At 31.8% G+C, this 12,977-nt stretch overlaps 1 protein-coding gene across 1 annotated transcript; it reads right to left on the bottom strand.

The window, feature by feature from the left end:
- Nucleotides 1–2,498: 2,498 nt before the first annotated feature.
- Nucleotides 2,499–12,598, bottom strand: slc25a25a (solute carrier family 25 member 25a). Its single transcript, XM_056464155.1, has 10 exons — nt 12,358–12,598; nt 11,412–11,538; nt 11,232–11,319; nt 10,561–10,672; nt 7,904–8,062; nt 6,790–6,942; nt 5,366–5,473; nt 5,094–5,261; nt 4,857–5,007; nt 2,499–2,893 (listed from the first exon to the last, which is right to left on the bottom strand). Exons 1-10 carry the CDS (start codon nt 12,514–12,516, stop codon nt 2,709–2,711), a joined length of 1,410 nt encoding a protein of 469 aa, XP_056320130.1. The 5' UTR covers nt 12,517–12,598; the 3' UTR covers nt 2,499–2,708.
- Nucleotides 12,599–12,977: the final 379 nt, after the last annotated feature.

Genomic DNA, 12,977 nt, shown 5'->3' with positions numbered 1-12,977 from the left:
GGCAGTGTTCAGCCAGGATAAAGAAGAGGCCACACGCACACACGCACACACACACTTAGACAGTAGTTTAATACAGACTCATGATAAAGCAGAAAGATTTATCTCTGTTACTGTTCAGAGATCAGGTCAAATCTAAGTAGGTCTGCTCCTGTACTCTTATGTAAACAGGTCAGATGTTGAAATATGATACAGGAACATTATGTCAGAGGGACATCCAAAGATGATCAATGCTGATTTCATGCTCAAAACTGGGTTTTAGAGGTGGGAAAGTGAAATCATAATGAACAATTGCTGTTTAAAATAAAACACTTTAAACAGAGGATCTTATCTACACTGTATTTTGTCTATTCGATACATAAATATACACATGAGACATAAATAATATATAAATATCTATGTATTTGATATAGATACGTATACATATTGTACATACAGTATATACACATACATTTATTTATTTATTAAACATAAAAGCTAAGTATTATGTATACAATTATATAAATATAATGAAATATATATATATATAAGGTGACACGGTGGCACAGTGGTTAGCACTGTCGCTTCACAGCAAGAAAGTCGCTGGTTCGAGTCCAGGCTGGGTCAGTTGGCATTTCTGTATGGAGTTTGCATGTTCTCCCTGCGTTCGCGTGGGTTTCCTCCTGGTGCTCCGGTTTCCCCCACAGTCCAAACACATGCGCTATAGGGGAATTGATTAACTAAATTGGCCGTAGCGTATGAGTGTGAATGAGTGTGTATGGGTGTTTCCTAGTACTGGGTTGCAGCTGGAAGGGCATCCACTGCGTATAACATATCCTGGAATAGTTGGTGGTTCATTCAACTGTGGCGAACCCCTGATTAATAAAGGGACTAAGCCGAAAAGAAAATGGATGAATGAATTAAGGCGACATTGACTTAGTGGTTTGCACTGTGGCCTCACAGCAAGAAGGTTGCTGGTTTGAGTCTTGGCTGGGTCAGTTGGCATTTCTGTGTGGAGTTTGCATGTTCTCCCTGCGTTCGTGTGAGTTTCCTCCGAGTGCTCCGGTTTCCCCGGTCTAAAGACATTTGGTACAGGTGAATTGAGTAAGCTAAATTGCCCGTAATGTATGTGTGTGAATGAGTGTGTATGGATGTTTCCCAGAGATGGGTTGCAGCTGGAAGGGCATCCGCTGCGTAAAACATGTGCTGGATAAGTTGGCGGTTGCTTCCGCTGTGGCGACCTCGGATTAATAAAGGGACTAAACCGAAAATTAGTGAATTGAAGTTATTTTATATGACAAATAAAACCATATAAAGCACCTTTTTGGTGCATTAAAAATAATGTATTTTTCTAATTTTAAAATAATCAAAGTGAAAATGTTCTTGCAGTATTGTTAAATCTGAAAAAATAATATTGCAAAGTGTTATTAAAACATTAGAGAATATAAAGAGAGAAAGGAGACAAAAATACTATGAATAATTATTCTTTTTTTATTGAAAAAATAAATGACATTTCAGGAGAACAGATTAAAATGAGGTAAAACTAAACTAAAAGAGAAGCCACTTTGAACTGCAGATACAGTAAAACATCTTTTTTTCTTCTTTTTTTTTCACAAAAAACATCCAGAGTTTCCAGAGCTCCCGATGGAGTCTTGTTGAAATTAGTGTACTCCAAAACCCCAATCAATACTGCAAGTATGCAAATCATGTGCATTTATTCCTTGAACAGATGGTCCCTCATTACAAAACATTCCCCCACCCTGACAATGCTGAAAGTCTTCCATCATCGCTTTACATTAGAGACTGACCAAAGCAATTAAAGTGCATTCGTCTTCAACCAAATCAACCAGACATCCTCTTACACCACGACAAAGCCAAGAACATCAGTGTGTGTGTGTGTGGATTATTAAAGAGACAGCAGCAGAATTAAACTACTGAAAAACTGTGCAATGTAACACGTCAACTTCTCAGATGCCACAACATAAATAAATATCTGGTTCATAATCTATAAATATATATTACTTCAGTCAATATAAAGCAGCAGTTATTTAGAAAAATGTGCAACTTCAGTCACCGTCAAATAATGCAGAGGGTTCACGTAACGGTGTGTGTTTGTAGTGTTGATTCAGTTGCACTGCTTTAAACTTCACAACAGCACTCGAGTCACTCACAGTGGCACTTTATATATATTTAGACAGACTCACACACATGCTCAGACGCACACTCACAAATACATGCTCAAACACACTCACATGCTCACACACAAACTTTCATACATGCTCGCACGCACATACGCGCACTCTCGCACGCACATACGCACTCACGCACGCACGCACATACGCACGCGCTCGCACGCACGCACATACGCACGCGCGCGCTCGCGCGCACATACGCACGCGCTCGCGCGCACGCACATACGCACGCGCTCGCGCGCACGCACATACGCACGCGCTCGCGCGCACGCACTCGCACGCACATATGCACATATGCACGCACGCACGCGCTCGCACGCACATACGCACGCACATAAGGACGCGCTCGCACGCACATCCACAAATAGTTGGTCCCTGACTTCACTTGTAGAAGGTTATTTGAATGATTTGGAACAGTAAATAAATAATGAGATGTTAATGAACAGCGTCTTTCCTCCTGTCGCATTCACAGAATGAGATCTTCCACACCTCCAGGTTTAAAACCCAGAGATTTAGTCCTTAAGTCCATTCACTAACTCCTCATCTGGACCGCACGCCTAATGTGGACTTGATGTGCTCGTACACCACGTAGCTGATGCTGACCGCAGGGATGACCTTCAGGAAGTTTGGGGTCAGACCCCGGTAGAGGCCTGTGGGACCCTCTGTCTTCATGATCTGCTTGAAGAGCCCAGTCATTGACACCTGGGAGGAGCCTTCAACTGAAGCTGCACAAACATACAGAGAGAGAATTAGATTCAGTACATGCAGGACTAAAAATTAAGACAATTCCTTTTACTTATTGCATAACAAAATTAATTATAAGATACTTTAATTATTATTATTATTGCGTGACTAAAATAAATTAAATAAATAATTTTATATTAAAATAAATATTGCAGAACTAAAAATTTATTTTAAAAATAAATGAATATATTTATTGCAGGACTAAAAATGAATTTAAAAAATAAATTTAATTATTGCAGGACTAAAAATAAATTTAAAAAATAAATATTTATTGCAGGACTAAAAATGAATTTAAAAAAAATAAATATTTATTGCAGGACTAAAAATGAATTTTAAAAAATAAATATTTATTGCAGGACTAAAAATGAATTTTAAAAAATAAATATTTATTGCAGGACTAAAAATGAATTTTAAAAAAATAAATATTTATTGCAGGACTAAAAATGAATTTTAAAAAAATAAATATTTATTGCAGGACTAAAAATGAATTTTAAAAAAAATAAATATTTATTGCAGGACTAAAAATGAATTAAAAAAAAATATATATTTATTGCAGGACTAAAAATGAATTTTAAAAAAATAAATATTTATTGCAGGACTAAAAATGAATTTTAAAAAAATAAATATTTATTGCAGGACTAAAAATGAATTTTAAAAAAATAAATATTTATTGCAGGACTAAAAATGAATTTTAAAAAAATAAATATTTATTGCAGGACTAAAAATGAATTTTAAAAAAAATAAATATTTATTGCAGGACTAAAAATGAATTTTAAAAAAAATAAATATTTATTGCAGGACTAAAAATGAATTTTAAAAAAAATAAATATTTATTGCAGGACTAAAAATGAATTTTAAAAAAAATAAATATTTATTGCAGGACTAAAAATGAATTAAAAAAAATAAATATTTATTGCAGGACTAAAAATGAATTTTAAAAAAAATAAATATTTATTGCAGGACTAAAAATGAATTTTAAAAAAAATAAATATTTATTGCAGGACTAAAAATGAATTAAAAAAAAATATATATTTATTGCAGGACTAAAAATGAATTTTAAAAATAAATATTTATTGCAGGACTAAAAATGAATTAAAAAAAATATATATATTTATTGCAGGACTAAAAATGAATTTTAAAAATAAATATTTATTGCAGGACTAAAAATGAATTTTAAAAATAAATATTTAATTATTGCAGGAATAAAAATAAATTAAAAAAATAAATATTTATTGCAGGACTAAAAATAAATATTTAATTATTGCAGAACTGAAATGAATTTTAAAAATATTTAATTATTGCAGGACTAAAAATTAAATTTCAAAAATGAATATTTAATTATTGCAGGACTGAAAATTAATTATAAAATAAATTTAATTACTGCTGGAGTAAAAATAAAATCAGAATTATTTGAACATTGCATGACTAAATTGAAGACCAATATTTAATTACAATTCCATAATAAATGCAAATATTTAAAATCAATTTCATGACAAGTATTTAATTGCATGACTAAAATTGAATTAGGATGAATTTTGCATGTTTAAGTGATTTTACTACCAATACAGGTAGTAGTATAAACCTTTATTGTATGACAAATATTTAACACCAATATTTTATTGCATGACTAAAAAAAAAAAATGTAATTCTGAACAATTACATAACTAAAAATAGCAGTATTTAAATAATGCACGAGTAAAATGTTATTTTAAAGATAAATATTTAATTGCATGACTAAAAATTAACATTATGAATTTAATTGCAAATTTAATAGAATTTTTATTTAAATAAATATTTAATTATAGCATATTTAATTACATTTAATTATTGCATGACTAAAATGTATCGATACTAATGAAACCATTTAGTAAAGCCATTAATAAAACAATTATTCAGCCAACATTTACCCAATGTATGCCTAAAAATGCATAGTAAAGATCTCACCTTGTGCCTGCATGCGTGTCCGTATGAGTGCCAGCGGGTAACTCGCCAGCTGGCCACATGTGCTGGAAACTGTACCACACGCCAAGAGCACAAACACACCCGGATCTGCATTTTCCGTACCGTAGCGCTGAAGCCAAGTGTTCTTCAACGTCTATCAAGAACAGATTAAGAAATAAAAGTGAGCCTTGATGATTGACATTAGCAGTGATTTACTTTAGTTTGAGCTCCTCTGCTCACCTCATAGACTGCCAGGTCGATGCCAGCATACGGGATGATGCCCAGCATGTTGGGTACGTAGCCTTTATAAAACGCCGACATTCCCTCAGCCTTCAGGATTTGTTTGGCACAGTCGGAGATGCCCTTATACTGACCCGTCTTTCTTAACGCCAGACGAGTTTTGAGAACCTGAACAAAGGAGAGTTACGTAAGAGCATGTTTATCGCTAAACAGGAACAAAAGTGCAAAGCTGAGGGCAGTTTAAGGTTGTTAGAAGACATTAACTGACTGACCTCCATGGGGTAGATGGTGCTCTGAGCGATGACTCCTGCTAATGAACCTGCTACGAAACGTTCAGAGATGCCCAACGTCTCCTGACTGCTGCCCATCACACGCTTGATCTAAAAAAAGGAATAAAATAAAACAGGATTAATGTCATGCAGTAATGTCAACTTTCACATATTTAACCATGATATGATTATATATAGACCCCCCTGACATGATTGTGAAGCACTTTGGGTGCATGGTGATACACAATAAATGCATATTATATTCCATGACATACATGTTGTAATATTTTTAAATTATTTTAGTTTTACTTAATGCTTTCAGCTCCAAGAAATGTTATAAGTATTATTTAAGTAATTTTTTGGGTTTTGTTATAATATTAGTTTAATCAGGGGGGAAAAAAACTGGAAAAAAATAAAAATAAAAAATAAATAAATAAATAAATAAATAAATAAATAAATAAATAAATAAAGTCTTAATGCCTCTTCCCCAAAAATATGTTAATATTTAATATCTAATTTCATGCATTTTTTCAAATAATAATTAAATTTTGCTTAAATTAAATAAAATAAAAATCTTACTGTTAAAATAAACAAAATCTCAGACGAATTAAATTCCTTAAATTGTATGCTATCATTTTTATTCCTGGTGTTTTAATATGTAATATTTTAATTAAAAAGTATTTCTCCAAATAGTCAAATCACCTTTTTTTTTTTTTAAACGTTTACATTGTGTTAGAAATCTAAAAAAAAGAATAAATAAGATCATAGAAAAATATATTTAGATAACATTTAATTAGTGCATTACAAAACATTCAATTTAAAATGAATATTTAATTGCATGGCTAAAAAAATATATATATATATTAAGACCAGTATTTAATTTTTGCTCGACTAAGATCGAACTTAAAATAAATAAATAAAATCTCAGGCAAATTAGTTACATTTTATAGTATCATTTCTATTCCTGGTAAATGGTTTAATATACAACAATTAAATGTAAAAGTATTTCTCCAAATATTCAAAGGATCACTTTTTAAAAAGTTTTTTTTTTTTTTTTACATTTTATGACAGAAATTTGAAAGAAAAAAAAAAGAGAAAAAAAAATTATATATTATATATTATATATATATATATATATATTTTATTTATAAAATCCTAGAAAAATTAATGTAGTTAAGCTTTATAGTGTTATATTTATTCTGGGTAATGCCCCCTCACCAATAATGCTTTAATATTCAATATTTAATATTTAAATTTCACATATTTTTAAAAATATTCAAACAAACCTGTGAGTTTTTTATAAAATCCCAGAAATAATCATATATTGATCATTGCAGGTAAAGCTTCCCCAACCCAGTTAATAATTCAGTTTAATAACATTTAATATCAAGTCTTTGGGTCTGTAAGTGCATCGTTTCTCATATTACCTGCTCATAAGCCATGAACTTGAGCGCTGTCTCGGGTGCGATTTTGATGACATTGATGCCGTTGCCCCTCCATAATGAGCGAATCCCTCCTTCTTTAATCATCTGTGTGAGCCCACTCATTAAACACATGCTTTTCCCCTGACAACCATGAACCTGAAACACAAAAACACACATTCATCATCACTATAGGAAGTCGACAGTAATGATACAACACTTATTACAGCTTCATTGATCATTCCAACATGGTCTATTAAATTGAGACTTTCGACCCACACATGTGCGGGAACAAAGTTGAGGATTTCGAAAAATGTAGGTGAAAAGTATTTAGGGCCAAATTCTCTGAACAACCAAAGTCCAGTTGAGTAACGGCTGACGTAAAGCTGACTAGCATGACACAGATCTTCACCATCACACTGATGTCAAAGCAGAGGTGCTGTTGCAAAACTCGGACCAATCAGAGCGCAGAACAGAGGGTGTGCTTGAATTCTCCAGTCTGATTGGCCGGCTGCATGAACAGACTCAGTTTACCGGGAACATTAGTTTATGATACTGATTAACTGTAATAACGACTCTTGGGAAACAAAAGTAATTGTTCGGATTTAAGCAGAACAGAGACGTGGTTATGAAAGGGAGAGTAATGTCAGGAAATATAATATAATAATCATTTGCTCAGGATTTCAGAGAGTAGATGCATTTTTTTAGTGATAGGACCAATAATTTGATAAATTTTTCCAGACATTCATTTCATATTAGTGCCAGAAAATTAAATAAAATAATTCAAGTATAAAATTATCAAACAAAAAAATTATTATTTAATCAATCAAGTTAAAATAAATAAAACTTTAAACGTACATTTATAAATAATTAGTATAATAAATATTTTATATACACAAAAATCAACATTTTCCCAAATATATATGTGCATATCTGTATTTATATTCATATATACACACAAAAATAAATGTATAAATTAATAAATGCTTGTGTAAATAAACCCTACTTCAATCAATAGTAAAAGCTGAGATTGGATTTAAACACATCAGATGTAAAAGTCCTCCTGAAGCTTGTTGTTTCTCCATGTAAATAAAGATGTATGTTCTGTTCCTCAGCGTACCTGCATGAGCACTTTGAGGCGGTCGAGTGGAGCGGTGCAGGTTCGAGAAACGGCTCCAGCTCCTCCACCGGACACCAGATGCCTCCACCACATCCCCGTCAGGTGCTCCTCCACTGTAAACTCATCCGGCACCATCAGACTCTCGCCCACATCGAAGATCTACAATGAAACCGATCACAGGTACGGTTAGGAAATAATTATACCGACACTCACTGGGGTTTTGAAGATTATCTGCTGGCTAACTGTCTTGATACGCAAGCAGAGCATTAATATGTTAATATAAAATTTATATTCAAGCTGCTTTAAGTTTTATATATATATATATATATATATATATATATATATATATATATATATATATATATATATATATATATATATATATATATATATATATATAAATAATAAAAAAAAAACAAAAAACAAAAAAAAATAATAATAATAATAATAATAAAAAAAAATAAAAAAAATAAAAAACATTAAGCACTATTAGCATAAACACATCAAAACCAATAATGGCCAAGGCAATGCTAGTGACATGATTAATAATCATTTAAAATAAAAATGCAATAAATAAATTAGATAAAAATAACTAATATTTAAAAATGTATTTATATTTAAATAAGTTATTAAAATTAAATACATTTATATTTAAATGCCTAAGCAAAAAAATATATGCAAGTGAAATGGCAATAATATATAAACATTTAAAAATAAATAGATAAATTAATTAATATTTATATTTAATTATATTGAATTTAATTAATAAATGATACATCTTTCTTATAAACTGTATTTCTTTTTAAATGAACTAATAAATTTTAAATGCATGAAAAAAAACAAACAAACAAAAAAACCTTAAATACAAATTCAATTTTGACATACCAAACACAAAATATTGTTTAATGTTGCATCAAAATCAAGACAAGAAGTCCAGACTTGATGAATAGCTGCTTTATTTTTATGGAATTATGAATATGGAGGTATTCATATATTGGCTGCTTTAATTGATTTATTTTATTAAAAAAGTATCCCTGCATAAAAATATATAGATTGTTAAGGGAGGAAAGTGTTTGAGAGAGTATTAATAACAAAATCTACTTAATACAAGCAGAAAATCTAAAAAATGTTAATAGATTTAATAATAATAATAATAATAATAATAAATTAATAACAAAATTATTTGACCACTGTGACACTTAAACATTAGTATTTAGCATTTGCAAGAGAACTAAAGTGCATCAACCTTAATGTGTGCGTCAGACTGATCTGACCCGACCAGTGACGCAGGCTCAATTTTAGGGCATCAGATTGCCATCCAAAAAAAGTCTGCACATTGCATCAGATTACAGTCTCGCTGATCTCAAGAGGACAAAGCCCGCAGTCCAGTTCAAACCGCTGATCATTAAGAATCTTGTTAAGAAAAGTAGGTCGCAGACATTTAAAATGCCCCTCACAAAGTCTGAAAAGTTTCAAATGAACAAACCGCGAGCGAGTGGCAACATGTATTGTTGCATAAACCGTCAGGACACTCAGTGCTGGTTTAATTTGGGTGCTCTGACATTTGATTAGCATTTTTAAATGGTAGTATTAATAGACGGAGACTAGTTAAGATTTAGTATCTGCAATGTTACACCTATTAAACTGGAGCTCGTCCTGGATCACGGTGTTCCACCGGGACTGCAGTTATTTTTGGCAGTAAATGTTAAGACTGTCGCCATGCACATGTAATACCTGCAGATCTGAAGATTTTTTATTTAGTGTTGTGCTATTTAACATGTGTGCAATTTTTCAGACATGTAATATTAGTGCTGTGCAATGAAGTACTAATAAAATAAAGCACATATTTTGGGCAGTAAATGTTAAGATTGTCATCAAGCGTTTATAATACCTGCAGAGTTTTAATGTTATTTAATATTTTCAATTTTCCGGACATAATATTAGTGCTGTGCAATGATAAAATAGTTAACAATAATTAAAAAATAATAATAAAATACCTGGGGATCTAAAGACATACAAAAACTTAACATAAGCCTAATTTATTCAATTAGATATAGCTAATGTTTTTTTTATTGTGTTCTTGTGCTAATTGACATGGAGTCTGGAAATACAGCTGAAATTAAATTATGCATCTTTATAATAACTCCAAGCAGATCCAGGTTCATCAGATTTTCACATTATTACTTTGCTTTTCTGGTGATTATGAAAACATTTCTGCTCTCAAGATTAAAGAAAACATCTAATGATAAACATTTGCTCAAGATTTTAGAGATTAGATTCAATTTTGTGTTATTTAATAAGTTTAAAATTTTCTGGACATTTATAAATAATTTTAGTACTGTGCAATTAAGTTCAAATGAAAAATAAAAGGCCTAATTTATTCAATTACATTATTTCTTTACTTATTTTTTATATTTAACATTTTTTAAATTTTATTCTTGTGCTAATGGACCTAAAGTCTGGAAATAATGCTGAAATTAAATCATACAAAATTGCACATATCTATAGAGTAACACCCCGCAGATACATGTTCATCAGATTTTCACATTTAAATGCTCTGCAGTCAAGCAGTTTATTTTATTAACTGGGCTTTGTTGACTCTTTGAAAGGGATTTGAGTTAGCCATTTCAGTTTTTGTTGAAGGAAAAAACTCTTACCGTTGAGTGTTTCCAGTACAGGATGATTTCGGGAATGTTTTCGGCAGGCTGTAGCGTGGGATACTTCTTCCATTCATTCCAGTCAATAGTCATTGTGCCGTTTTTGTCCATGCTAGAAAATAGGAGGGAAAGAAGAAGATCATTTAGAGCCTGAAATTAATTACTTCCAGCAAAACTGTGACTCAGTCCATGAACAGATTAAACTGGGCAAGGTCAATGCATTGATATAGGCAGTAACAAAGCCAATAAAATACTATAATAAATGCCTATGAAGTGATGAATAAATGTAAGCAATAATAATACAATTAAAAATTAATCATACAACAATGATTAAATTATTATAGATCAATAATATTGCATTTAATAAAATTATAAAGAACAAACAAATAAATATATAAATATATATATAAATAAATATATATATAAAAATAAATAAATAAAAATATATAAATAAAAAAAAATTATATATATATATATATATATATATATATATATATATATATATATATATATATATATATATATATATATATTAGCAACTTCATACCTCTCTATCTTGATATATAAATATCTATTTACACCGCACTACAAAAAATATATATAAAATAAATAAACACAAAGCCCTAGGGGATCAGTATTGTTGCACATGTTTAATTCATACAATATTTCACCTTTTAAGGACCCTCTCTGCTTGCTTTAGGGAAATGTGGACACCAAGATCTCGCAATGAGTTCACAATGTCATTGGCGTTCACCTGACCTGATTTAGAGCAAAGCAATTAAACGTCAGTCATTTTATATTAAATCACCATGTTGCAAACAGTAAAGCAGTACTGCATTAAGAAATAATACCTGCAATCTTTCTGTCCATGCTCTTAAAGACAAGCTTCAGGTCTTTCTCGTGGTCTTGGAGGTAGTGAACAAACTCTTCAAAGTCCAGCTGGCCATCGTGCTCTTTCTCTGCCGTTTTCAGGCTTTTCTGTAGGGAAAAGTAGACCGGTTTAATGCAAAAAAAGTGTTATCGATGTGTAAGAAATCCAATGTATTCCAGCTGCAAGTTCTTATTACACAATCAGTATAGGTTAGTGTGTGAATATCTACAGCTGGTAAACTAGAACAGTGAGATGAGGGTCTTATTACACAAGAGACGATTTAAAAGGACATTAGGCCATAATATAAGGTAAAACCCATGAAATAAATGTCTATATGCATAATAATAAGTGCTGAATCACATTGAACTGTAAACATTTGGCTTTCAGTTACTGTATCTATTGAATGCATAGTTAGAAAGTCTGCTCATGAGATTATAATCATGTTTGCACACTCTTAAAGACGATAACAGCAGTTCAGACAACCAAATCAATACATTTATAGACCTACATTTATCAATACATTTATAGATCTGTCTGATGGTCTCGTTGAACTTGCACCACTAGGAGCGCAGCGCCGCCTTCAATTCAAGCGCAGTTTAACTCAAGTAATATGTACAAGTACCACAGTACTATCGCTAGAACACATTGTTGACGCATTTTAATAACATGTTGATAGTAATAAAATGCGAGTTGGTATATTTAAAAGGAAACTCCATATATGGTCAAATTAGTGACGGAAATGCGGGCGCGCGCGCAGAGAAGAGGAACGAGCAACGGAAACGTCATGCGTCAAAAATGTGTAGTTTCATTTTTCACATAGTTTAAACAAAAAAGCGTTAAGATAGTTTTAAATTTATTCAAGAGTAACATTGACATGAATATATATGTACATAGGCCAGAATGAATAAACATTTGCCAACTTTTACCTTCCTCCATCTTCGGTATGTGGAGAACTCTTGTGACGGCAGAAGGACACTCAGAGATTTGAGAGACTTCAGCTCGGACGGTAATCCATTCGACTCAAAATACTCCACTTCAATCTGGTCGGAGTTATGGATAGGCACGTAAAGGCACAAGCACAACATCTTAGCAAAAATAAAAGTCGGCAATAAATAAATAAATAACACAAGAACAATCTCGCCTGCCGGCGGTTAAACGCTGAAATGCCGGTAAAGCGCGTGATCAAGTCTAGAAAAGTACTAAGACACGCCTACTGTGTGATGTACGAAGCGTTCTGATTGGATACCGCGTTTACGGATTTGAATGCTGTCGCTGGCGTCAGAGACTTGCAGACCAATCACAAGCAAAGTATGTAAATGAGGGCTGTCCTCTTTCACTACTCTCAGCAGGGCGGAATGAACAGAACAGCCACGTGAAAGACAGTCATTTCCAAAGAAGTGAGTCAGAAGTTCAGTTTTTCTACACTGAACACCCAGAAACCAGCACAGACCTGTAATATGTTGAAATATTCTCCGACAAATATGCTGGGTTAATTTTTAATGAACAGTTGGCTGAATTAATTCACATTAAGTCACATATTTGCTTA

The sequence above is a fragment of the Danio aesculapii genome, chromosome 8 (assembly GCF_903798145.1).
Source record: "Danio aesculapii chromosome 8, fDanAes4.1, whole genome shotgun sequence".
NCBI lineage: Eukaryota > Metazoa > Chordata > Actinopteri > Cypriniformes > Danionidae > Danio > Danio aesculapii.
Note: the sequence above shows the minus strand (reverse complement) of the source record. Positions and strands in the feature narration are given on the sequence as shown.